The 26,398-nt window shown below is 39.8% G+C and overlaps 2 protein-coding genes across 3 annotated transcripts in view; both read left to right on the plus strand.

The window, feature by feature from the left end:
* Window positions 1-6,311: 6,311 nt before the first annotated feature.
* Window positions 6,312-12,754, plus strand: commd2 (COMM domain containing 2). The gene is made up of 6 exons (XM_006781096.2): window positions 6,312-6,466; window positions 9,059-9,136; window positions 9,693-9,775; window positions 10,038-10,112; window positions 10,291-10,389; window positions 12,312-12,754. The coding sequence occupies exons 1-6, from the start codon at window positions 6,400-6,402 to the stop codon at window positions 12,516-12,518; spliced, it is 609 nt and encodes a 202-aa protein (XP_006781159.1). The 5' UTR covers window positions 6,312-6,399; the 3' UTR covers window positions 12,519-12,754.
* Window positions 12,755-13,108: 354 nt separating this feature from the next.
* trappc8 (trafficking protein particle complex subunit 8) overlaps window positions 13,109-26,398 on the plus strand; it is a 31,743-nt gene continuing 18,453 nt past the window's right edge. Inside the window, exons 1-15 of one of the 2 annotated variants that reach the window (XM_087830790.1) lie at window positions 13,109-13,416; window positions 14,212-14,421; window positions 14,787-14,870; window positions 16,215-16,304; window positions 16,530-16,704; window positions 16,911-17,064; window positions 17,391-17,487; window positions 18,067-18,323; window positions 18,618-18,733; window positions 18,835-18,985; window positions 21,188-21,288; window positions 23,282-23,387; window positions 23,522-23,653; window positions 24,836-25,060; window positions 26,291-26,396. In XM_087830790.1, the coding sequence (XP_087686916.1) occupies window positions 13,260-13,416; window positions 14,212-14,421; window positions 14,787-14,870; window positions 16,215-16,304; window positions 16,530-16,704; window positions 16,911-17,064; window positions 17,391-17,487; window positions 18,067-18,323; window positions 18,618-18,733; window positions 18,835-18,985; window positions 21,188-21,288; window positions 23,282-23,387; window positions 23,522-23,653; window positions 24,836-25,060; window positions 26,291-26,396 (2,161 nt within the window). In that variant the 5' untranslated portion in view covers window positions 13,109-13,259. The remainder of the gene's footprint in view (window positions 13,417-14,211; window positions 14,422-14,786; window positions 14,871-16,214; window positions 16,305-16,529; window positions 16,705-16,910; window positions 17,065-17,390; window positions 17,488-18,066; window positions 18,324-18,617; window positions 18,734-18,834; window positions 18,986-21,187; window positions 21,289-23,281; window positions 23,388-23,521; window positions 23,654-24,835; window positions 25,061-26,290; window positions 26,397-26,398) is intronic. The other variant, XM_087830791.1, reaches the window with a different exon arrangement.

Consider the following 26,398-nt stretch of genomic DNA (forward strand, 5'->3'; position numbering starts at 1 on the left):
CATGTATTGCCCAGATGCAATCTTTGTCTACTCAGGGAATAAACTCTCAACATCATGTAGACACCAGACTGATAATGCAATGGATCAAGACCTTGAATCCAGCTAGTTTGTTTGTTTTTCCCCCTGTCTTTGTACAAGGACGTTACAAACCAATAGTATGCTGAGGTTTGATGAGTTGAATCACAAATTTTCCATTACATTTCCATCCTTTCAATCATTTTTATCACTTTTATAGTATAATATTTGGATGCAAAATATAGGAATACTGATAAAATTAAGCTTCCAAAAATGTCAGCGCTTTCACACCTGGGATTAAGATTAATTTGTTCATTCATGAGAGACGTGACTAGAAAGCCATTTGGTGCGAGACACCTTTATCAAAATCCATCATTTGTGTAGTAGTTATCACAAAGGAGATTACATCTGGAATTGTAATATTTACTATGGAAATGAGGATCAGGTTTGTCATGTATCAGGTACCAGAGTCACTATAAGTCTAGCTGCCATACAGATTCTGCATAAGTAATTTGTTACTGAAGTGGTTGTGAAATTCGATTACTACAGCCACAAGTTATTTTTGATAAAATCAGGACTAGGGAAGGGTAGTTGAAACTCTCAGCAAAGGAGTGCCTTGAGTGACTGATACACGCTGTTTGTGATGTTTTGTGAGTCATGTCAATGTTTATCATGTGTAAAAATGATTAGAAAAGTCACACCAATACTTTAAGTAAAAACAAAAAACAAAACAAAAACTCTTTAAACAGGTGTGTGTGTGCCATTTCTGATACCCCATTAGTGACAAGGAGTCTCACTCTGCACATAACTTAGTTGGAGCTGGACATGCTCTTGTTGATGAAGGGCACTTTTTAACCCTTTTACTTTTCATTCCAATGAAGCTGTAGGTGGAAAGCGAAGAGCACATCGCACACCCTTGTTGTTTCAGACTTGACACTAAGACAAAAGTAAACAAATACAGAGACAGAGACCAGAAACAAACAAGGAGACAAAACTGACTAAATAAAGGAATGCAGGGAGGACACAGAGAGACTAAACATGAGAAGGAGAACTGACAAAATTAAACAAGGAACTAAGAACTAGAAATGATTATCTATAGTCTGATTTCTCAGACTTTTTAGACTTTTTTTTAGTGCTCAGCACAGATAAAATAATTATTGCACGTGATTTTAACATCCATGTATATATATAGGGGCGAGCCTCCAAAACCTTATCACATGGTTGATTATGTCTGGTTATGTGTCTGCATACTTATCTTCAGTGTGTGACTTTTATTCAAACTGTGAAGCACTTTGTATCCCAGTGATTTGAAAAGTGCTATACAAATAAATGTATCATTAATATAAGTATTTTATTTTTTGAAACATGTCAACAATCACCAAGCAATGCTTTTTACCTGCACATGGTATTAGTTCTATGAAATACATTTGTGGTTCATCAAGTAGCTTTTCTTTGATGGATGTGCTACCCGTAGAGTTTTAATACTTGTGCTTGTATTGTTAGTTTCACAAACCTTACTAGATTTGGGAAACTTTTGAGAGTAAATTTGGAATCCTGACCTCTTTTCCTCTATGGAGCCGCACTTGTATTTAAGACAGTATTTAAGACCAGCACTGACTACTACTCTTCGCCAGATCGTCTGCTACCCAGCATCAGTTCTCGGCTCACTCATGTTTTGGAGTAGCTTTTGTATTGTTACTTACTTTGTTCTATGTCATCTCCAGTCAGTCCCACAGATCACCCTCACCTGGTCGCTAGTCTTCTCTCAAATACCTACACCACATCAGCTCCAGCACAGACTCCATTTTCACTCTCACCTGCCTGCCTCTCTGCCAACTCACCTGGACTTCTGGAATGGGATCACCTCCAACTCACCCGGACCTGCTCAGTCTTGCCTTTCCCTCTTCACACACCTCCACCTGCAAACAAGTAAACTGCAAGAAAAACTCACTGGAACAATTTCAGCAAAACCTCAGTTTGGCATCACTGTGACTCTCCTTTCCTCTGTTGCAAAGTTTCTGACCTCCGGCTTGTCGTTCTCATTGCCACGTCAGCGCCATGTACTGACTCCTGGAGCCCTGTAACATAATCATGTTCATGATGTCCAAGTTTATAAAATTATCTCTTGACATTTTCCCTCAAGTTCATGTAACCCGTGTTTCATAGCCATAGATCATAGCTCACACTCGTGTATAGCTTGCTCCTGGTCACATTGTTTTAGTGCTCAGGTTCCACACCGATTGTTGCCTGCACTGTTGTATATAGCTCTTTCACTTTGCCCCTGTAAACGGTCCCTGCACCTTTCACTCATCTTCAATTGTTTAATGTCAAGTTTCACGTCATTGTAAATAAAAATCATTCACATCACTTTCGGGGCTTCTGTGTGTTGAATCTGCATTTTGAGTTCACTCAGCCTGTCGACCACACCGGCCGTGACACAGTATTCACTCCATGTCAGTTCAGCCTCATAGAAGATCACCATTGTAAGATAAGACGACAGATAAGATAACTCTTTATTGTCATACCTAATACAATAGTACAACGAAAATGGAAACTGTCTGCACTAAGCACTACTAAACACAGCACAGCACAGTAACGTTAAAGCGGATTTTTTTTTAAGTGCAAGAAAGGTATGAGCAAAAAAAAAAAGGAATTACTTAATAAAATAAATAAATAAGAAGAAAAAAAGTCCAGGGAGGTAGGCAATCAGGTCAGCTGTTACCATTGCTGAGGGCTATTGCCGTGTTGTAAAAGCTGTCCTTGAGTCTGTTTGTCTGCAACCTCAGCAACCTGAATCTCCTGCCAAACGGTAGCAGTTTAAACACCCAGTGTCCTGGGTGTGTACCGTCCCGTAGGATGGTGCGTGCCCTCCTGAGACAGCGAGTGCTGTACAGGTCCTTTAGGGAGGGAAGAGGATGTCCAATGATTTTTGGGCCATATTAATGACCCTCTGAAGTGTCTTTTTGTGTGCTGTGATGCAGCTGGAGAACCACACGGAGATGCAGTCAGCACACTTTCAATGGAGCAACAGTAGAAGACAATCAGCAGCTCCTTCTGCAGGTCCATTTTTCTGAGGATTCTCAGAAAATCGAGGTGCTGTTGGGCCTTCTTTGCAACCGCTGAGTTGTTTGAGCTCCACTGGAGGTCTGTGTCTATGTGCACACCCAGGAACTTGAAGCTGGACACCCTTTCCACGTACTCCCTGTTGATATTCATGGGCTGCAGCACGGACTTCTTCCTTTTGAAGTCGACTAACAGCTCTTTTGTCTTGGTCGTCTTGAGGTCCAAGTTGTTGTCCGCACACCGATCTGGCAGCCTATGAAGCTCAGCTCTGTATGCTGCCTGGTCTCCCCCAGAGATGAGCCCCACCACGGTGGTATCATCTGCCAACTTAATGACTGCGTTGTCTGTGTGGGTACTGACAGAATCATGTGTGTACAGAGTGTATAGTAGAGGACTTAGTACACAGATTTGTGGAGAGCCAGTGTTAAGGCTGTGTTAAGGCTGAGGGCTGAGGAAAGATGAAGACCCACTCGAACTCTTTGTACACGGTCAGAGAGAAAGTATCTGATCCAGCAGCCGGTGGTAGAAGGAAGTCCGATATCAAGCAGTTTTACTATTAGTCTGTCTGGGAGTATTGTACTAAAAGCAGAGGTAAAGTCAACAGAGAGCAGCTTGGCGTAACACCCCTGTTGTTCCTGGTAGGAGATGGTGGTGTGGAGCGTTGTAGTAATGGCGTCTTCAGTTGATCTGTTAGCTTTGTATGCGAACTGGAGCAGGTCGAGTGTGGATGGCAGGCAGGACATGATGTGGCGTCGGACCAGTTTCTCGAAACACTTCATTATAACAGGTGTGTGAGAGCAACTGGTTGGTAGTTGTTGACAAGTTGTTGTCTGACAAGTCATGATGGAGAATACTGAAGATCTGTGGTTTCTATTTAGACATTCATACACATGCATCTCAACTACCCCAAGCTCATGAAGAACACCGTGGCACCATATGCAGTGTTCAGTTCACAGTTAAAAAAATGTGTTGGGCCTTGAGTGAGGCTATGTGATTCCTTATTGCTTGATGCAGGCACTCTGTTTGTAACTTTTTCCTCACCCATTAGTCCTTCTCCATTCACCTGTAGCTCCATTTGAAGTTTGTGCGTGTATCTTCTTCATCTTCTAGTTCGGGCTCTGCTCAGATCTTAAATTGTGAGAGGACATCGGTCTTTGTTACAGCCTTGGTCTTGATAGTTGTTTGTTCTATATAGCATAAATCACAAAGAAATAAAGAGTCTGTCTTTTGTTTTTTGTAAAATTGTCAACACAATATGTCAAATTGGATTCATGTTAGTGAAAACAGTTCCAGTAAACAACAGTAGTGAGTCTCATATGCAAGAGGGTTAGGGCCACTGGGGAACAAAAGCAGGGACAGCACTATACGCTCCTTTTAACACTACACTAGAGGACAAGAGATGGTTACGGGAGCACTGACGGCAGAAGGGTCTCCTTCAAACTGGAGATGCCCAGAAAGCTCCAGAAGAAATGTGAGCCAACATCAGACCCAAACTGTTTTGACCAAACGCCTTAGTGTCCTGTTTAGGACACATAATAAAAAACATTTACTGTCTGGGCGTGGTGCCCTTTGTTCATTTGGATCTCCTGAGTGAGCAGAGAGACACAGAAGCCGTTTTTTGTTTTTTAAACTTGAACCTTAAACTGCTTAATACATTTAAGAGAATGCACTTTGAGCATATTTGTCTTCTCTCTCTCTCATACATGATCCCAACAGTCTATAAGTAAGTTACTCTTAGAACAGCGAAGGAGAGAAACTTTAATGAAAATTTATGGTCTGATATTTATTTATGTATGTATTTACATTGATCTTTAAGCACATTTTCTACAGTTTGTCAGCAGCCAAGAATGTGATGTTTTCATGGAAGCAGTAAATAAAAATAGACATACTAGAGCAGAACCGAAAAGAGATATTAAGAATTTGTATTTTGAACTTATACAAAATATAATAAAAAAATTTAAATTAGAGAGAAGTTATGCATCTCTGTCCAGTTTTAGCTGCAAATATTTCAGTTTCTTTTATCATTCCCACTTTTACATGATACAGTTGTGAGAACTCTTTGTCCCTCTTTCCAGGCCACCTGGAGACTCCCAGTCTGATAGAGGACATACGCACACACATGCAACCATCTACACTGACAACAGACACACACGCACTCCCTACCCAACTCCAAACGCCTTCAACTGCTTATCTCCTGCCAGGGTCAGAGGGTAAATCTGCCCCCGGCCCACTCACTCCCCTCACAATTTCTTTAAAGATAAATATTTAATAATTATGTGAACGTTGTCACACTTGCCAACACTGTTTTGTTACATTAGTGCTGGGATACTACAAATAAATGTAAAAGTAACAAAAGCTTGATGTATGCTCCTTATAATTTTAGGAATCATATTTTGGAATCATATGATGAAGCAGCCTTGTATGGGACAGCTCACACAGCATAAGTATGACAATGAGAAGAGTTTAAAATAATACTGAAAATTAGGCTGGAGGATCAGGTGTTGCAATTAAGCCCGATAGTTTTGTCAAGAGAGCTGAAAAAAAAAAGCTTGGAGATGTAACAGTAGCTTAAGTACTAAGAGATGCAAGTCTGCTGATCGCAATTAAAACGGAAGAGCAGAAAAAGTATTAAATGCTGAGAGTTTCTGCAAAAAGTGTATGAGAGAGAGGGGAAAATATTGCTCAAGTTTAAACTGGTGCAGGGACTAATCACAGGTATCCCAGTAGATCTAGAAAGAAATCAGACGAAGTATTTCTGGCATCGAGGTCAGGAGGATTAAAAGACTGTTGAGAACAGTCAAGGGAGGAAGAGTTGACAGTGTGTCTGTAATGCTGGAATTTTAAGAACCAGTTCTTCTAGGTACAGTTAAGATAGGGTGTATGCGTTATCCAGTAAGGCCGTATATCCCTGCTCCTCTCGGGTGCTATAAATGCCAGAGGTATGTAGTGAACTCGAGTATTGAAAGTTATCGGGCCATATTTTGTTTTTTACGACAGACTAATTTGTTTGGGAGGTATTGATTAATATATATATATATATCTCAGCTGTCATAGGGCGAGAGGCGGGGTACATATTATATATATATCAATATATTAATCATTCATATATATATATATAAATTTATTTATTTATATATTTACGCTTAAGTTCACACTCCACACCAATTGGTGGCGGTAATGCGCCATTTTGCTGTTTTTCAACAGCCAATAACTAATAAATAAAAGAAGAAAAAGACACCAAAGAAGAAATAAAACTGATCGTTTTCCGGATACATATGTCTATTATTTGTCGGGGGTTTGAAGTGGAAACCTTTGGTCAGTATGCTGCTGGTTTTGTCTGAGGAACATAAAGAACATCTCTCGTTCCTGCCGCAGGTTGACGCCGCAGGTTAGTAACTAGCGTGAGGGAGGATAGGAGGTGCAGAGGATCAGGGCTGCATACTACTAAGCTCGTTCTGCATACCCAGGATATTCTTCTGTTATCTAGATACACTTATCCTGACATTGACGATTAGGATAATGGTCACACGAAGTTGGTTACCAGCTCGCTGAGTTTGCCCAGGCTTTTCCCTGCGCGTTTATATGAAAGGCGTGTTGTTGGCAGCATCGGGGTGGTCATATGACTCTTCTACCACAGAAAATGATCCCTACGAGTTCCACCTGGTTCAGGTTCACTGGCATCGGCAGATTCGTAATGTTCACCGAATGGTCGTCTCTGTCTGCCAGTGTCTCATCATGCAGTTAAACAACATTAAAGACCTCAGCAAAAAGGTCTCCATTTCCAGCTGGTGCAAATGGTAAACACTGAGCAGCAGATCAGTCAGAAGCAGGCCATGAGTTTAAGGAACCGGGCTGAAATAATCTCAGTAATAATGGTAAATGGTAAATGCTCTGCATTTGTATAGTGCTTTACTCAGTCCCTAAGGACCCCAAAGCGCTTTACACTACATTCAGTCATTCACCCATTCACACACACATTCACACACTGGTGATGGCAAGCTACGTTGTAGCCACAGCTGCCCTGGGGCGCACAATAATAATCTCAGTGCCATAAACCCATTTATTGAATAAACGTATAATAAAATATTACACTTCCCCAGCAGTGGCTATGTTTGCATATTCTCCATAACACTGGGATTAATTATTTAAAGATGATATGCTTTTCACAATAACCATCTACTGTCTGTGACCAGTTAACCTGGGTGGGTTTCCTGAATATGTTCGCATCTTGAGAGGATGATATTCAGTCTTTTGAGCAAGGGAACTATATTACTAAGGTGCACAGCTACCTGTCCAAATGATGCGTTTCATTAAATCGATTTCTTTCTAATGCAAATTGGCCAAATCCTCATCAAAGCAACAGGTTTGCTTATAAAGTCAAATGAAGTTATCTCAGTGTCCATTGCTCCCTCCTTTTAAATCCCATTTGCCATTTATCCCAGGTCAGTCACTGTGAGGGTAAACACAAGCTGCAGTAGGTCTGTGCTGGGGAAATGAGCTACATTTGTTATTTTGTGCAGAATATTACAATGACATTATGGTATATTGCGGGTTTCCTGAATTAGCAGCAGCTGTTGACAGCTGACTGCTAAACGGGATGTGTGCAGGTAAACTCGAGGGACCGTCAAGCTGGTCGTTGGTGTCGTGAGGAAAATGTGGGCTTGTTTTTTATTTTACAAAAAGACAGATGTACCTGAAACACTGTCTAATCAAGAGATGATACTAAATGGTTGTGAAAATATCTAAAGAACATAAAAATATACAAGTAAAAGGCAAGGAGAGTGGAAATCTCTTCAGTTTGCCGCAGATCAAGTAACATTAACCTGACTGATTGAACAGGTATCTGTAATGTATGTTCCGTGTGTCCAGGAATGTGAGACTCAGCAGGAGATTAGAATCAAGCAAAACAAAATTTATGCATTTTTTCAAATCACAGAAATAATATCCAAACATTCCTTGACAATGCAAAGCACAGTTTGTACTTTAGTGGTTTTAGTAAGGTACAGCAACTTGCACTTATACCATGTATTCTCCCCAGGAGAGAAGCTGTATTGCACTTGTCTATGTGTCTACATCAATTTAATAAAATGTTATAAATTTGTTGTGAAGTGGTTTGCAAACAGAAAACAAATTTGAGCAACAAAAAATTTGATATAATTTTTTTAATATTTGCTCATCAGGGATACACAAATACATTACACAGTGTAAAAAACACTTTAGACCTTCCTACTGTCTGCACACAGGGGTCTGAGGGATATTCCAAGAATGGTGACGCTATTTCCTGGAGAACTGATTGGTCAAAGGCCAGTGATTTTCTATTTTTTTGATCTCTATTCTGCGAACTTAACCTGCTCTGAAGCAGGTTAAGTTCGCATAATAAGTTACCATGGCGATTTGCTCTAGTACCTCTGTCTGCATGGGTACTCTCCAGGTACACCAGCCAAGTCCAAAGTTTCCCTGTGACAGACTGCTTGTCTGTTACTCTGTGTTAGTCTTGTGATGTGTGTGACCTGTCTCTTGCTCCCTCGTGGCCCTGAGTTGGATAAGTGGAAGAGAATGGATGCATGGAATCTTGACAGAGTAAACCTCAGTGGTCGAATGGAACTAAGAACATTTAAGTTCTGTAATTAAATACAAATTCTGTCTACGTGGAGTATCTCCATTTGATTCAGTCTAACACTTTTACTTCAGTAAATCATAAAGCAAACGTTGTGCTGTTTATCACACTACAGCAATCTGAGAACTTTAGGATTACACTTTTATGTCCAATGAAAGCCGGCATGCAGGCTTTAAATGATCTTCTTCCTCGTTTCCTCTGGAATTTGGGGGGATTTTACCTTTGTTAGCCTGAGTTCTGTGAGTCAATGCTATCGTTCTGAGAAGAATCAATTTAAATTATTGATGCCGAAACACAGTTGGTTATGAGTTATCTATATATCATTTGTGATAATGATGCATTTATGTTTTTTAACTTCCTCAGTGGTGGGAGAGTTTGGACGCATAGCGCTGGAGTTTCTAAGGAGAGGAACTAGTCCAAAGGTCTATGAGGGAGCAGCTAGTAAGACTTCATCTTTTAGTGCTTCTTTTCAAGCATATGTGACTTCTGTGGCTCATTAGTGCATAGTATTTGTTTATAAGGTTTGTTTTACTGCAGCAATCTCACACTGCCTTTTCTGAAATTCATATTAAATTGTTACATTATTTAGTATACCCTTTTAAGTTAGTACAACAATGATTCTAATATTGTTTCAAATATTTAGTCTGCCTTTTAGTCCATTTAAGGATTAAAATCTAATGTAATGAGTTTGAGTGATGAGTTTCCCTATTCTTGGTTACATGAATAGGGAAACATTGCTGGTTTGGGTCCCTTCATTAGGAAATTGAAGGACAGATCATAGAGTCTTTAAAATGGTACAAGTCTGCTCTGGTGCTGGGATAATACAGTTGTAGTTTATGTATTGTCTAACCAGTTTATTATAAGGTAATAAGAGTTGGATTTCATTACTGTGACTGCTAAATAGAACTGGACTTTGTTACAGCGTTAAAACATAAAATAATTACTTGTGCACTGCCTCTTTTAAGTAAGTTTATGATTCATGCCGTTATGGTTGCAGGGAAACTCTGTGTTCCTGTAGAAATGGTACAACATGGAGTGGAAGGCCTGATGTTCCTGATGACAGAGAGCTCCAAACACATGGTGAGGAATACTTACTCCTCACACATTGGATCAGTGAACATAGATGAATGTGCTGTTTATCCCTGACTGCTGTGATTTGAATGCTCTTTTTTTCCCCATGACGTCCATGTCCCATATTTAGTGTGGCATTTTCTTGGTTTCTGCCCTGCATCATCATGAAATACTTAAACACTAGAAATATTTCACCAGCTAAGACAAAAACTGTAAACAAATGTGAGCTCTTCCAAGAGTCACAGCTGTCTCTCTCTCTCTCTCTCTGTAGATATCTGAAGTGGATTTCCTTGATTCAGTGTTGGTTTTGGGCTTTAGCGAAGAGCTTAACCAGATGCTCTTACAGGTGGATTTTAAACAGTTTTATTTAACTGACTTTATTTAAACATTGTGTACTTGATTTAAATACTGTATAGTCTAAGTTTTAGTTTTGTTTGTTGAAGTTTTGTTTAAGCGGTACATTGTTTATCTAAGCAGTGTGTCTGTCAGGATATTGAATGCATCACTTTTCTCTTTTGGTACAGCTCTACTTGCAGCACCACAGTCAGATTCGCAGCATCCTGAGTCATCTGCCGTCCAGTATGCCTGCCTACCACAACCTGGAATGGAGACTTGATGTCCAGGTGTATTGTTTAGAATAGAATAGAATAGAATAGAATAATCCTTTAATTGTCCCACAAGGGGAAATTTGGTTGTAACAGCAGCCAAAAAGACAAATATACAAACAAACAGTACACAGGACACGGAACAGAAACATACACAATTTTTCTTACATATTTACATTAAGGACAATGGTTACTATAAACAGAGAGTACTGTACAGTTATTAAATTAAATAAAAATAATTACAGGTAAGAGGCAAACCAGGTTGTAGTGCGAATTGGTTAATTAACTAACTTATTGCAGTTACAGCATTGATGTAAACATCTATGTTTGTTGGGAGCAGTTCTGATTGTACAGTCTGACAGCTGCAGGGAGGAAGGACCTGCGGAAACGCTCCTTCATGCATCGAGGATGCAGCAGTCTGTCACTGAAGGAGCTCTGCAGTTCAGCAACATCTACATGCATGGGGTTTCTAGATCATTTTATTGTTTGACCGTTGTGGTACATAAAGTGGGAAATACAGGATAGTACTTATGTGCAATTGTTGCATATCACACTCAACTCTGCAGTCTTTTTTATTTGTATGTGTGTTATTGAGTTGTTGATGTTTCCTGAACTCATGGATTAAGACACTTGACTTACCTTGAAGGATAAAATTATATTTAAGGGTATACAGTTTCCCCTGTTCCTCACACTAACATTGTCCAGTCTGGTTGTGTGTAAAAGTTATAAAAATGCATATGTTAGTTTTTAAAAACTGGGAAATATTTTTTATATAAAGAATTTTATTTGTGTATATTTTATTTAGTTAAATTAGTTTCAAGCTAAACTGAGAGAAGCTGTGTTCAGCAGATTATTGTAAACTGTAAATTATCGAGATAACCCTGCTGAATTGCTTTCCATCATCTGACCTTGTGATGTATGGTTTTATATCAGGTGATCATTATTAGGTGACACTGTAAGCTTGCAGGTGTGTAGTGATGTGCGGATCGATATCGAAATATCGATTCCTCCGATACCAGTAATTTATGTTCTAGAATCGATTCTCATATTAAAATATCGATATTTTAGTACTTTGGGGTAAATTGGTAGTTTTTCCATTAACAGTTACACAGTGGAAAGAAACTATATCATTCGGATCATCTAAATTGGAAGGAACTACTTCCTCTTACGCATTTCATAGCCATATGCCAAATACGGCTGTATAAATGTGTTGCGGCCCCTGGCGTGCGCACTCACAACAATGGCTGAGCGTAAACGGAGTGACGTGTGAACGTATTTTACTTCCACAAACAGCCAAGACACGGTTTGCGATACATGTGGCATCACAGAGAGGTGTTGTGGCATCACCGCTAACCTCGTCAAACACCACAGAGTAAATCATATCACAGAATATGATGAGCTTATGTTGAGGTGAACTGAAGAGGAGGAGAAGGACAGGTGCTGCTAGGGCGAGACAGACGTCTCTCGCGGAGTCCTTTAGTGCTGCAGGCAGGCAAGGTGTTCAATTAGTGCACAGCTTCAGGTTTTTTCATTTCTATATGATAATTCTGCATTATTCACCAATAAGAACAAGTAGTCAGATGTCCTGTAATCACTATGAAGCTCTATTATTATATTATTATTACAATTACATAATACAATTATATATTGTATTATGAAATACAATGAAACACTAAGTTTTTGTACAGAGTATCGGTATCGGATCAGTATCGTCGATACCACCCTGAATTTTACTTGGTATCGGATCGAAAAGGAAATCAGTGGTATCGCACATCACTGCAGGTGTGTAATGCAGAACAGAGATTTGCACTGTAATCTGAGCTACATAGACTGGTTTATATTTGTGTCAGTAAGCAGTATTACTAATATTCAGTTTTCAACTATTTTCCCTTTCTTTGTCTGACTATCTTATTGTGTTTTTTTTCTGCTTTTTCTGTCAGTTGGCCAGACGTTCAGTCCGCCAGCAGTTCATTCCTATGCTTACAATGCGTGTCCACCTAACCAGAAGTGACGGCCACAGTGACTACAACTCCAGGATTCTCCAGACAGATCCCAGCACCCTTCTGCACCTCATCTCCACACTGGAGGCCGCTCTGGCTGCCATGAAAACCAGTCATGCTCGTCGCATATTACGGAACATCAAATAATCCCTCTGTACAACGTGTGCCTTCTCTCACTTGCAGGCTTTATACCTGGGAAACATTAAGTAGTGTCTATATTGTGCAGGGCAGAATGTCACCTTTCTTTGGACCTGGATACTAAGGCTATATTTTTTTACTGGCAGAGGGTTTTTTTATGCCAAGTTGTGATGTATGGATTGTACAGAAAGTTACTACAGTGCTGGTGATACTGAATTAAAGTGTAAGATACAGTTGAAACTTTATTTTTGTGGTTTGTGACGTCCCTGCTAAGGCAGACTGGAATATTATATGGAAGACTGTCATGACGCAAATGCAAATAGACAGCTCGCGCATTCGAATAAAACTATGTGATGTGTTAATAAATTAATTTTTTATACTGCAGGGTTGTAATGGTTTAATAAGTATATCGATGTTTTGCTAACCACGTGATGGTACATAAATCATAGATAAAAGTCGGGAAATGTCCAACGTTTTTCTCTATCAAGTCTGGCTACCCGGGCCAGAACTTCAGGCTCTGGGAGTTCTAGAGCAGGGTCTAGACCGCGACCGAACAAATGGAACGGAAAAGGAAGTGACGTATTCCAGAATCACCTGACTGTCGGCCCTTCACAGGAAGAAGGCTGGCGTATTCAACATGGCTGCGGTCTTCTGACATAGGAGTTGTCTAAAGTAATGCTATAGCCCGGCTTTCTTGATAGTACACTTGACTCCGTTCATTGTGTTAAATAGTTTTGACTCTGCTTCGACATGGCCCAGTGTGTCCAGTCTGTACAGGAGTTCGTTCAGGACTCGTTTGTCCCGATGGTGGCCGTCTTGTGCAGTGAAGAAGCTGAGAGAGTGACTCGCAAAAACAACCTAAATTTTGCGGAGCTGCTGAGGCCTTTCTGCAGACTTACGTCTGAAGGTATGAACAACTATTCAAAACACACCCTCGGTCCCGTTTTCAGCTTCGTAACTGGTAAAAATGAGGACAGGTTGCTTAGGAAAATAATGAGGAAAGATGTTTTGCTGCTTGCGGGGCTACGACTGTCGTTAGCTCCTCGCTAGCAGACGCTTAGCAGTTTGGCTCGTGATTAAGCAGCTATGCCGATCGCCCTGCTTGTTGACATGCGAGTGCAAAGTGACCCGAGCTGGACAAATTAGCATTTGGTCTTCTAGGACAGCGTTTCAGTCAGCAACTGAACAGTTCTGTTGGTGGTGGTTTATTATACCCAGCACACAGTAAACAAGCTAACAGACTTTACTTGGAGCACGCAGCAATTGTGTTAGTTGTCATGTTCAGTACAAGCGAAGATGCAGCTAAATGTGTTTAAGCTACATATTATTAAGTTTTTTGACATACATTAACATTCTTACTCATGTATAAACGAAATCTATAGGATATATACATTTTGTTTGATTTTTACACTTGGGTAATGTAAAATCCCTAAAATTATACGATAGCAGTTTAAATTGTATAGCTGAGTAAATATTAAAGATATGCCTCATTGAGTTTTTCACAGTCAACAATCAGTTACGTGCCATTACCAGGTTTGCTGTGTCTTTCAGCACAGTCTCTCTACGGTTGAGAGATTTTGCGCTGCATTCCATTTATGCATATTTCTTATAAAGGGGACACTTCTCCATCAGTGACATTTTTATGTATATTATCTGATACTGTTTGAGTGCCATGCTGTGACTTACTCTTTTTTTCTTCTAGGTCACATCCGAGATCCCAGCAATCAACTGCAGGTTGTGAAAAACCTGCGTATCTGTGTCAACAATTTAGTGACAAGTCCAACAACAACATCTACGTCCCTGAGCCCTGCTCAGCGTCAGCTACTCAGTGATGTGGTGTCATCCTGCCAGCCCCAAGAAAGTGCTGTGACTAATGTGGTTATGGCAGGAGATTATGAGCTCAATTTTAGTGGTAAGGACTAATGCTTGATTGCTTGTATTAGCTTGTATTGCTAAAATGTTAGCAATACAAAAATATATTTAATCATTATTATTATGGTAATCCACTATATTTGGCTGGATAGTCAGTTATGGACAATAAGTGATCAATTTCAAATTTTTGATATTTCTTATGAGCTTAGATGCAGTTTTGTGTGTGTAACTGTCCAGGTTATGGTAGTTGACTTCTATGATTAGAAATAACTGTACACCACAGATGTGTCTCAGAGCTCACTTCTCTTAGGTGTCGTTGATATGTTGACTTCACAGCTCCGTAATGAAAAAAGTACATCAAAGCATAACTGTACTCTATGCTTACTCTGTGCTTCAACCTACTAGATGACTGTGTTAAAGCTAGCACCCCCTGGTACAGTGTCTGGAGAGAAACACTGTTGGAAATCAAAACCTCCAAGTACAGCTCAGGTATCACTATCTGCTAGCCCATGTGTGGATCGCTATAGATCTATAAGATGTGTCACACCTGTTTTGGTCCTTACCTTCCAGTTCCCTCCAGTGTTAATTTTGACAGAACATATTTACTTAATTCTAGTCATAGTCTATTAAGTAAAATGTAATTTAGTTTTAGTTGTAATTTAGGCATCTACATTTTTGTAGTTTTAGTCTAGTTTTAGTTGACAAAAAACTGATTAAGTTAAACAAAATTTTAAGTAGTCTTGTTTTTAAAGTTCTTGTTTTTACTAGTGACAGTCGCTCTAAATGATTTTACAAAGATTATTATTTCCTTTGGCAACAAATGCGTGTTCATGTGTGTACTGTTTTTTCTCCCAAGCATTCTCAATTGTTCACAAGAAATGAGAGGTAGCTGAAGTAAAAGAGTTGCGGAGCACCGCCTCATACTGTTTGTCCAGGGCAGATTAAACCCGAGAATGAAAACTGATAACATGGGTACAAAACAAAATCTCAGATGAGTTTTAATCTCAGTTACCTTGACCTCAGGGCCATCTGAGAAACAAGTCACAGAGGATTTTTGAAATAACATAGGTGTGTCTGCTAGGAGACTGAGGGGTACCACTGGATGCAGCCAGTTATTTTATACATAAATTAAGAATGCCGGGATTATAAAACTGTATCAGTGACTAGTTATTTTAGACATTATGGCAGATAAAAAAAACAACAGAGCAAAAAATTACATGTACTACTTAATCACACTCATCACATAAGTGTAAAAGTAGGATTTGTGGTTAGTTACATTTTCAGATGAGGAAGTGTAGACTTTTTTTCTAGATCAAACAGTGAGTAAATTAAGGATATTTTGGTCAAACGCATATTTCATGGCCTAATTTGAGTGAATTTGTAACCGTTTCTGAGTAAGTATAATTCTTGTTATTTACATTTGAGCCCTGTGTAAATGATCTTTTAATGTATGTCAGCTATGAAGGTCTAATAATTATGACTGAAATATCACCTCACATGATGGTTTTACTGGTATATGTGGTAAAGGAATGGCATGTTCCACATTGGAGTTGTGTGATTAATCCACTGTTAATCCGGTGCTCTCTATGTGCATCATCAAAACACCAGATGAAGGAATAAATTGTTCCAGCGATTCTTAAGTCTTAAGGCCAAGACTCATTGAAGCTGCTGTGTTGACAAGACATTTTATCTTTAGTTTATCGTCCATGTTTTTCAAACAAAAACATTCAAAAGTGGTTATCTTTTAATCTACATGTAGTATTAGAAACTACCTAATTTTTCTGGCTTTTTTTTTTAAGTCTTTTGTCTATTTTGTCTTTTTTCTATTTCAAGTAACCACGCCCTGGTTTGAAGCCTACAGGGAGAACTTCCTGCAGTCAATGCCTGCCTCTGACCACGAGTTCCTCAATCATTACCTTGCTTGTATCCTTTTAACAGCACACAGATCTGACCAGTGGTCAACATTCTGTCGTCAGCTTTTTTTTTTTAAATAGAAGAGCTGACAAACTGGAATTTAGGATCTGTAAAAATTTTAAGACAGTTTTTTTTCCTCCTTTGTATGCTTGTGCTTTCCGTTATTGTATTATTAATAGTAGTATCCTTATATGTAGTCTATTTATTGTTGTATCCTTCACATGGTTCTGGCAGGCCTGCTAGTGGTATCATCCACTGAGGCAGTCCCTGTGGAGCAGTTCCTCAAGCTTTCTCAGGAGCAGCACAGAATTCAGCACAGTGGAGAATACACTAATCCCAAGTGGTTTATTCCTAACACACTCAAGTACTATGTCTTGCTACATGACATGTGTGAAGGGGATGAACAAAGGTACTAAAAGAAACGTACAGTTCCTTTAAAATTCATCCACCACATTTTGATAATCTTTCATAGTGAAACTACTCCAGAACTTACAATGTCAAATGTTTAAAAATAAATAAACTATATGTAATAACTTTAAATAACTGTTGAATTCATTATGCTCTAGTAAGTGTAAGCTGTTTTGTTCTAAAGTAGTATTCTCCCTTTATCTCCAGGGCAGATGTGGTTTATGAGGATATGAAACAGAAGTATGGTTCTCAGGGCTGCTATCTGTTGAAAATGAACTCCCGTACCTTTTCAGCTAATGTGGATGAACAGATTCCAGATCCCTGGAGTCAATACTTGCACAAGAATAATCTTCATAACCAGGTAAACATTGCAAACTCCTCCACATGCACTGGCTGTTTTAAATATTCCTGCAACAACTAGTGCCGGGGGACACGATTCTGCAGAATGAAAAGTTTGTCGATGGCAGGGGAAAGTTTGTTGGGTAGACTACAAACCAAAAGAATACAGTAAAAGCACAGGTTTTATGTGTGTGTTTCTCAGTTCACCTTGAGGGGTAGTTGTGACTGAATTGTGGACAGCCCAATCATTAATAGTACTTTGAACTGTTGCAGTTGCCTGATTGTTCAGTTTTGTTCTCTTTTGCCAAAGATGTTACTTTAGTTCACATAGTGAACCTGTTTTTGCAGGATGTGTTTGATGATCCAGCTCCAACTATGAACAGTGCTGCTGTAGAGACCATTATTAGCAGACCTGAAGTAGACGGCAATTATTCAGCTGAGAAAGGTGAGTTAATTTAATGCTTCTTTTGTAAACGGACTTAGGGAGATCTTTGCTTCTCTGCTCTTCAGTTACAAATAATCTAAAGGTCACCATTTTTTTATTCAACTTGCTTGGCTATATTGCACTCACAGTAAATTTTATAAATATGACTTCCTTTTTGCAGCTCCATTGTACCGCTTTCCATGTTTTTTAGTTAGCACTATGTATTCGCTGTGTTGGTCCTGACCAGGTTCTTTGCCAGTCGTGCTAGTCTCGATGAGAACTAAACCCTTTTATTTATTTTTGGTGTAATGTTATCAAAGACCATCCTGCCAGTATTCATCAGGCTTATTGTCAACATCTTTGGTGGTTGAATCTTGTGATTTGGCATCAACAGCAAGATTGAGCAGAAGTGATCAGAAGGGCACCAAATCTGTTTGTAGAGGTTGACTATGCCGTATGTTTTATACTGCTTGAAACACCAGTTTCCACATAATCCTTGCACCGGCAGTAGTTACTTTTCTGGGTGCATAAATAGTGGTACTATTTTATATTATGTAAGGTTATTGTTATGAGTTTATATTTTACGCTATTTCCTTGCAGATGAGATGTCCAGTAGCTTGGAAGGGCATCCTCTCCAGTTGGACAGCAGCATGGCAAACCTGCACAACCTCAGTGCTGTACATACGGACCTAAAGAAAGGTGCTAAAGATTCAAACAGCCCAGCCTGTGCTGCAGGTAGCCATGGGGCTTGTCTGACCCTGAACGACCATGATTACATAAGACAGTTTATCCAAGAATTCACCTTCAGAGGTCTGCTGCCACACATAGAGAAAACCATCAGACAGCTGAACGATCAGGTACGACTCATTTCTTGACCCTCAACATATTGTTGTTTGTGATTGTGATGTGCTTCAGGCAATGTAAAATTATACTAACTATATTAACTGTTTTAGAGAATGTAGTTTGTTGAGCATTATGCTGAAACAATATGTATACTTTTTTCATATTTCTGCCCTGTAACTGTAAAATTAATCATAATGGCATAATTTGAGTTTATGGCTTGTGAGAGTACACTAGCCATTTCAGTCAATTCTATTGTTTCGCTGACTTCTCGCAGCACTTGGAAACATGATTTGCTTCCCTGTCTACAGCTAGTATCCAGGAAGGGCCTGAGTCGGTCTCTGTTCACTGCAACAAAAAAGTGGTTTGGTGGAGGAAAAGCTCCAGAGAAGAGCATCAGTGAACCAAAGAGCACATGTGGCCTTCTGTAAGCTCCATTGCAATGCACTTCATTCCCATAAATGAAGCCCATGCAACACCCTGTATATTGTATGCAGTGCCCTTGACCCTTCCCTTCTGTCATACCAGATATCCCCCAGAAGCCCCAGAACTGCAGATCAGAAAGATGGCTGACCTGTGCCTCCTGGTTCAGCACTATGACTTGGCTTACAGCTGTTATCATACTGCCAAGAAGGACTTCCTGTCAGATCAGGCCATGCTGTATGCTGCTGGGGCACTGGTGAGAGCACACATGTTGGTATACACCATGATCTGTCTGCAGACCGTGATGATATCAGAACAACTTCTTCTGCCTTTTGTTGTAAAATTTCACTTCAATTAAAACTTTGCAGTGATGGAATATTCTGTTTTGTTAAGTGTCCTAGAGAGCAAAAAGAGTTGTATATGTGACCTACAGTAAACTTTTGAGGGAATAAATCGGAGTTCAGAATAGAGGAAGCTTTTGAACTCAGCATTAAAATATTAAAAAGTAAATTCAAAGTACTAACAAGTTCTAGTACAAAGTAATACGAGTTCAGAACATTTAGCATTATCTAAAGTCAGCCGTCAGACAAGAGAATTAATCTCGTAATAGACTCTGGAAATGTAACATTATTGGTCTTTTAAAGTGACTACTAGCATTCAGTTATTCAAATTCAGACACTTTTACCTATTATATCCTGTGTATTGCAAACAAAAACACAATAATGATAGAGTGTCACAGTACACATAAATACAGGATTTTCCATACAGAGGTCTAAACTGCTCCTGCTTTTAGTTGCTGTAAAGTAATTAGAACATTCACATGCTGTTAAGATTATTAGGTGTACATATCTGATATATTTGCACATTCTTCTTTTTCAAGATTACACTCACTACTCTGAGCTGACAGTAGTGTTGTATTACTTATTTAAATGGACTGATTCTTATATAGCGCTTCTCTACTCTCCCGGAGTACTCAAAGCGCTCGAATTAAAAGATTTTAAACTGTAACACAAAGAATATGCCGCGTATGTCTGTGTATGTTGTCAGTCATCTAGGTCATGATAATCTAAGGAGCTTTGAAAGAAAGCAGCTGGACGTCTTTAAGTTTCTTGAAGACATCTCACCTCTCATTCAGTTATACAAACCAAATGGTGGAGAGTCCCAGGAATTAAACCCTGGTGGGTGTTGTCTCTCAAGAGTGTTGTTGACCCACTGTTGATCATGTGCCTCATCACATGAGTCAAGGTGTGAAAGAAGACATGCGGGTCATTATCAGCAGAGATTTTCGGGACGTTGCTCACGCTGTGAGGGTTGAGGCGCCTGGGAAGGGATCTCACTGTAGATAGCAGACTCTTGGTGTTGTAAGCCATACCCTCTGTTCAAAGATGGTCGTTTACAGTGGACGTGGACGTGTTTACTCCTTTTTTAAATCATCTTCAAGAGGAATACACACATATAAAGAAAGCTCATAAATCAAGTTCTTATCCCAACTGGGCCTTCATCAAATCAGCGTGGATGAACAGGAAAGAAGCTCAGACACCAACTAGGAAGAAACAGAATAACAAACGCAGCACCGTTGTCATCCATTATCTAGCAGGTTTATCAGAGAAACTCAGGAGAACTTTCTCCAAGCATTACATCTAAGTGCACTTCAGCCCTCACAACACCCTCAGACAAAAATTGGTTCATCCCAAGGACAGAACTCCCAAACACAAACTTAACAACATAGTGTATGCTGTGTAGTGCAGAGTGCTCAGACTTCGACAGGACAAGAATCAGCTGTACATCTAAAGGATTTCACTCTTTTGAGTGGCTTACGATAGCAGCTGTCTGCCACCTAGACTGAGATCCTTTCCCAGGCACCTCAACCCCACCCACATCTTGTGTCAGATGATTTCAGTGGGTCACATGATAGGGTAAGGCAAGATGTCTCAATGGCTTCACCCAAAACCTCTGCTGATAATGATCATGTGCCTCCAAAAAGTTGATTCTGTTCATCTGAATGTAGCATTTTCAGTGGGAGCTTCGTCACTTGGAGCAGGTTGTCATCAAGCATGTCTCTGTACATTGCTTCAGTCTGAGATTGAAGAAGTCACTTGGATGAGTGACTCCCACTGAAAATGTCCAGATGAACAGAATCAACTTTTGGGGATTTACTTACTGGATGAATGTGTATGCATCAAGAGCTTGGCTCATGTGATGAGGAACATGATAAATAGTGGGTCAACGACCCTCATCAGTGACAGCTCCAACTAGGGTTTAATTAGATGGCACCATTTGGTTTATAGAGCTGAAGAAGCATCCTCGATGAGAGGTGAACGTCTTCAAGAATGAAGTCCACGCGTTGTTTTTCCAAGCTCCTTAGGATATGGTTCTGAATAATGATATTTATTTTCTATTCTGTTCCTTGTTACCATTACTCTTTATCTTTCATCTATTCATTCTGATTATTTTGTAGGAAATGGCTGCGGTGTCAGCCTTTCTGCAGGGTGGAGCCTCGAGACCTTATCCAGCACACTACATGGACACCGCAATACAAACGTACAGAGATGTCTGCAAGTATGACTGATGACTAACTAATTACATCATCTATTTCTTTCTGGTGTTTTAATTTCAGTGGATAAATTTCAGTTTGGGATTGTGGGAATTTTGCATAATTTACTTGATTCCCACAAATATGCCACTTATGATGCAGGACAATCCAACACACAATTACAGTCATCTAAAATCTTCATCCTCATGTTGCACTGGTTTGTAATAAGTGGCCAATAACACTACAATCATGACCCAATGTACAACTAGCACGTTCTATTTTCCCTCTAAACAAGGCAACCCTTTGTTGTTTGAGAAACTCCCACTGGCATATAAAGGCAGGCTTTAAAGATGTGTACTTGAAGGCATGCAAACATGGATTGCAAGCAAAAATGTAAATCTGAATTACCCGTTGAAGCAACTTTTACACTTATAAAATGCTCCCTACACACAACACACACAATATCCCATAATTTAATAATTTAAGATTCATTTCAGGGTTCTGGCTGCGCCACTCGAGGACATTTACAGAGTGGACTTGAAAGCCACTCATTAACTACCTGGCTGTGTGCTCAGGGTCACTGATGTCCACAGCGTTCTGGAGCAGCTTATCATCAAGCATGTCTCTGCACATTGCTTCGGTTCAGTCTTTCCCTCAACCCTGACTAGTCTCTCACTTCCTGTTGTCAGAAAACATATAAAAGACATGATGCTGCTACTACTATGTAGTAATGTAAAATTTCTCCAGTCAAGTTGCAGAAATATGTGACAGATCAGTGGAAACTTTTTGAGGTGAAAAATGGATTTAATCAGTTTTGGAATGAGGCATGACATTAAAAATGTGGGAGGAAAAAATGGTTGTGAATACTCCGTAGAGACTGCATATTATTGTTTTGTTTTTGTGTGTGTTTTTTTTAAGACCCCATTATTGAGAAGCTTGTTTTTCTTGTAAACAAGAGGATGGTGCATTTACTGAAGAGATTTTTTTTTTAATTGGTGTTTTCAGTGGGAGAAATTTTTCATCACTCCAAGTGACTTCTTCAGTCTCAGCTGACTGCAGGTTATAAACAGTACATTTGCACAATGACTGAAACTAGCACCACTAAATGAGCAATGGGCTGTGAGGTCAGTTTCATGATCATTTAATATGCAAGTTGTCATGACCAACGACCAATGGTCATTGATCAATGGCGTTGGGTACCATTCACATAAAGTTGGGGAATGGCTGCAATCACAGCATTGTAAGATGGTGAAAGATGTACCCTTAGGCCCCATAATTCCTCCCTGTCCAGGATGTGTACATCCTCATCACTTGAAAGAGTGTCCACTGGCCTGTAGGTGTGAATAGACTGCGGACTCCTGGCCTGACGAGTTAGCTCTTCCGTGTTGTGCCATCCACTTAGCCAGAGGTTATTTGGTTTCCCCGATGAATAAATCATTGCAATCCTCCTGAGACTTAACAGTTGGGTTCATCTTGTCATCTCTTACAAACTACCTCCACTGCTTCAGTGACTGGAACAGTGAAGTGGAAACAGTGGAAAGTGAAGAGAGCTGTAACATAATATAAGAACATTGTTTCTTCTGCCTCCATAGTGTCATTATCTCTTGTTCTCAAAATCCAAGGTGTTCTGGATGCGGTGTTTATAGCCAGAAACTTTCAGATGTTGTAAGTCACAGGTGTCGGACTCCAGGCCTCGAGGGCCGATGTCCTGCAGGTTTTAGATGTGTTGATTTAAATGCCTAAATTACCTCCTCAATATGTCTTGGGGTTCTCCAGAAGCCTGTTAATGAACTAATCATTTGATTCTGGTGTGTTGACCCAGGGTGATATCTAAAACCCTGGAGTTCGACACACCTGTGTGATCGAGTTGATCATACAGACAATTGGTCTTTTTAGGATTTTGTTTAATATGTGACATAATGTACAGAGATGGTGTACAAACAGAGGGGTACCAGCATCTGAACTGGAACTGTTAGCACCTCTTCTCCTGACGGTATATTTTCCCACACCTCTTTACAGGAACATGGTGCTGGCTGAGCGCTGTGCTCTACTCAGTGCTGAAATACTCAAGAGTCAGGGAAAATACTCAGAAGCTGCCACTCTTCTCATTAAAATGACCAGTGAGGTAAGGAAACTATTATTTTGAAATCAACTTGGGATGCAGTTATTAAGACGATTGTATTAAATTAGACTGCATTAGAATTCTGCTTGAAACTTAATAGAGGTTTTTAATTCTTTTTTGTTTTATTTTTCTTGCAGGACTCTGATTTACGGAGTGCTTTGCTGCTGGAGCAGGCTGCCCACTGCTTCATTAATATGCGAAACCCTATGGTGCGCAAATTTGCCTTCCATATGATTCTGTCTGGTCATCGTTTCAGCAAAGCAGGACAGGTGAGTCTTTTCTGCCATTTTTGATCTATCCTTCCATTTTACACCTGCATTGTATTGTGATGTAAAAATGTTCCCTTTTACAACTTTTATTTAATAGACTTTATTGACTTATGGGCAGGACTGAACTTAACAACAAAAACAAACAAGCTTTATTCGTCACATACACAATCAGAGTACAACATGCAGTGAAATGTTTTGTGTCTGAGCTGCGGACAGGCTGCAGACGTCCATTTGTGATCCTTGTAATCAATCATGTGCGTGTGAAGTTCTTTTTTAGTGTTGCATATATACATAAACATATAAATACAAGCACATGCATACAGTTCACTATAGATTTATGATCAGAACCAGGCATCATTTCACTTTTGCTTAAAAAAACAAAACAAAATGTAAAAGTATCCACACTACTCCAGGTCTGGGATGATTTCCTGCCCCAGGTGGGGACGTTTAAGTATCTTGAAGTCTTGTTCATGAGTGCAGGGAGAGGGGAGCAGGAAATCAACAAATGGATTGGTGCTGCGGCTGCAGTGATGCGGACACAGTACCGGTCCTTTGTGGTAAAAAGAAAGCCGAGCATAAAAGCAAAGCTCTCGGTTTCCTGCTAAATCCATGTCCCTACACCTATGGTCATGAGCTTTGGGTAGTGACTGAAAGGATAAGATCTTGGATACAAGCGGCGAAAATGAGCTGTGGCTGGCCTCTCCCTTAGAAATGGGTGAGGAGTTCGGCCATTCAAGAAGGGCTCAGAGTAGAGCCGCTGCTCCTCAACATTGAATGGAGCCAGGTGGTGTAGTTCTGGCATCTGATAAGGATGCCTCCTGTGTGCCTTCTGGATGAGGTGTTCTGGGCATGTGCCACTGGGAGGAGGCCCCGGGGCAGACCCAGAACACGCTGGAGAGAAAATATATCTCTCAACTGGCCTGGGAACGTGTTCCCCCAAACAAGCTGGAGGAGGTGGCTGTGGAGAAATAAGTCTGGGCTTATCTGCTTATGCTGCTGCCCCTATATTTAATGTTTTTTATACACCGTTATCGCGATAAAGTGTGTACTCCTGCAGTAGATAATAAATGGCCTCATGCTAACAGCAATCATCTCATCTCCTCTTGTGTTTTCGTCTTCTATATATTTATATCCTCATGTTGTCCTTCTGTCTCCCATCCTTTTTGCTGTTTCATAATGTAGAGGAGGCACGCACTACGGTGTTACTGCCAAGCCATGCAGGTGTATAAGGAGAGAGGGTGGTCCTTGGCAGAAGATCACATCAACTTTACAATTGGGCGTCAGTCCTTCACACTTCGCCAACCAGAGGAGGCTGTAACAGCTTTCAGACAGATCCTGATCAATGACAGCAGACAGACGGCTAAACAGCAGGGCGCCTTCCTGAGAGAGTACCTCTATGTTTACAAGGTAATGTAAAAAAAATAAAATAAATTCTATGATTTTTGTCCCGTTTTATTTTCAAAATACATACTTTATCAATGCCCACTTTTTGCTGTGATACCACAATATTGTGTCCAGCCTTATTTTTCCTTCCTAAAGCTTTATATGGGAGGTGGATAATGCAAAACAAGGTCCATAGGAGCACAATGGCTATATTTAAGTGAATAGACACTATATTTCATTTCAGCAATTCAGTTGATGGGCAAGAAAGATTGCTGCTGACACTTCACAACATAAACTGTTTATGACATTTCCCTGTGGCAGGTGGCTACAGGCCATCACATCCAAAACCTGACAGCACAAGAACATTTTCTTTCTCCAGGCTGTCAGACTACTTAACAACGCCCTCTCACCCTGCTCACTAGTTAGTTAATGTGTCACGATAACACACTTACTTACTCAGGCTACAAAAACGTTCCACAGTGGACTTGGTACAAGCACTTTGCACATTATGTTCTATCTACATTTTATAGAATTTAATATTAAAATTAAATATTGTGTTTAGGTTGAGTAGAAAAGCACTATATAAGAACCAGTCCATTTTACTATTTGCCATTCAGTTCATTCAATTGTATTTGGTACCAATTCACAGTGACAGATATTATATATTGTAAGCCGTCTGCTGTGAATGGTTGGGGTTTGAGGAGAAAAAGGAAACACGGAGCATAGACCAATGAAAAAACAAATTATTTAGGGAACAATAGACAAAAGTTCATTAAAAGCAGTAGTGGCATATAAGCAGCATTACTATGAGATCGTGACCTGATTGCACCCTAGTTTAATAGCTTTATCACAAAGGAACTATAGTTTGTTTTGTCAAAGTTGCACACCAACCCAACATTAATTATAGTGAGGTTACAGAGTGTTATTGCCTCCGACGTCAATTACAAGCATACCAAATCTGTTTATCCTTATCCAACAGTTTTAAATTGGATTCTTTCTCATGTGGTTTGCATGTAGCTTTGGTTCCAGGAGCATGTAGCTTCACAAAGTCTAAGAATGTCATTAATAAAAACTATTATATATATTCCTTTATCTGTATATGATGGTAAAAATTTAAACTAGGGATTTTGTGTGTAGCACCTGGTGTAATCAGTAACATTTCTGCATTTTGACCTGGTTTAGGAAAAAAAACAACTGTCAAAAACTCTTATGTTTGCGTTTTTTGTTTTTTGTTTTTTTTTTCGGTTATTATAGAGCGTGTTGGGAGGAAATGAAGTCAGCCTTCCCCAGCTTCCTCTGCCCTGCATCCACAGCTCAGCAACAAGAGTCTACTTTGGACACGAACGCCGCCTTGCAGAAGGT

The sequence above is a fragment of the Neolamprologus brichardi genome, chromosome 17, assembly GCF_056152115.1.
Source record: "Neolamprologus brichardi isolate AB-2024 chromosome 17, ASM5615211v1, whole genome shotgun sequence".
NCBI classification, from domain to species: Eukaryota; Metazoa; Chordata; class Actinopteri; order Cichliformes; family Cichlidae; genus Neolamprologus; species Neolamprologus brichardi.

Excerpts from the sequence above, each read along its gene's own strand:
- commd2 (XM_006781096.2), top strand. The coding sequence starts at position 6,400 with ATGCTGCTGGTTTTGTCTGAGGAACATAAAGAACATCTCTCGTTCCTG. Across the intron at positions 6,467-9,058 it reads GCCGCAGGTTGACGCCGCAG|TGGTGGGAGAGTTTGGACGC; the intron begins GTTAGTAACTAG and ends TAACTTCCTCAG. Across the intron at positions 9,776-10,037 it reads CAGAGAGCTCCAAACACATG|ATATCTGAAGTGGATTTCCT; the intron begins GTGAGGAATACT and ends CTCTCTCTGTAG.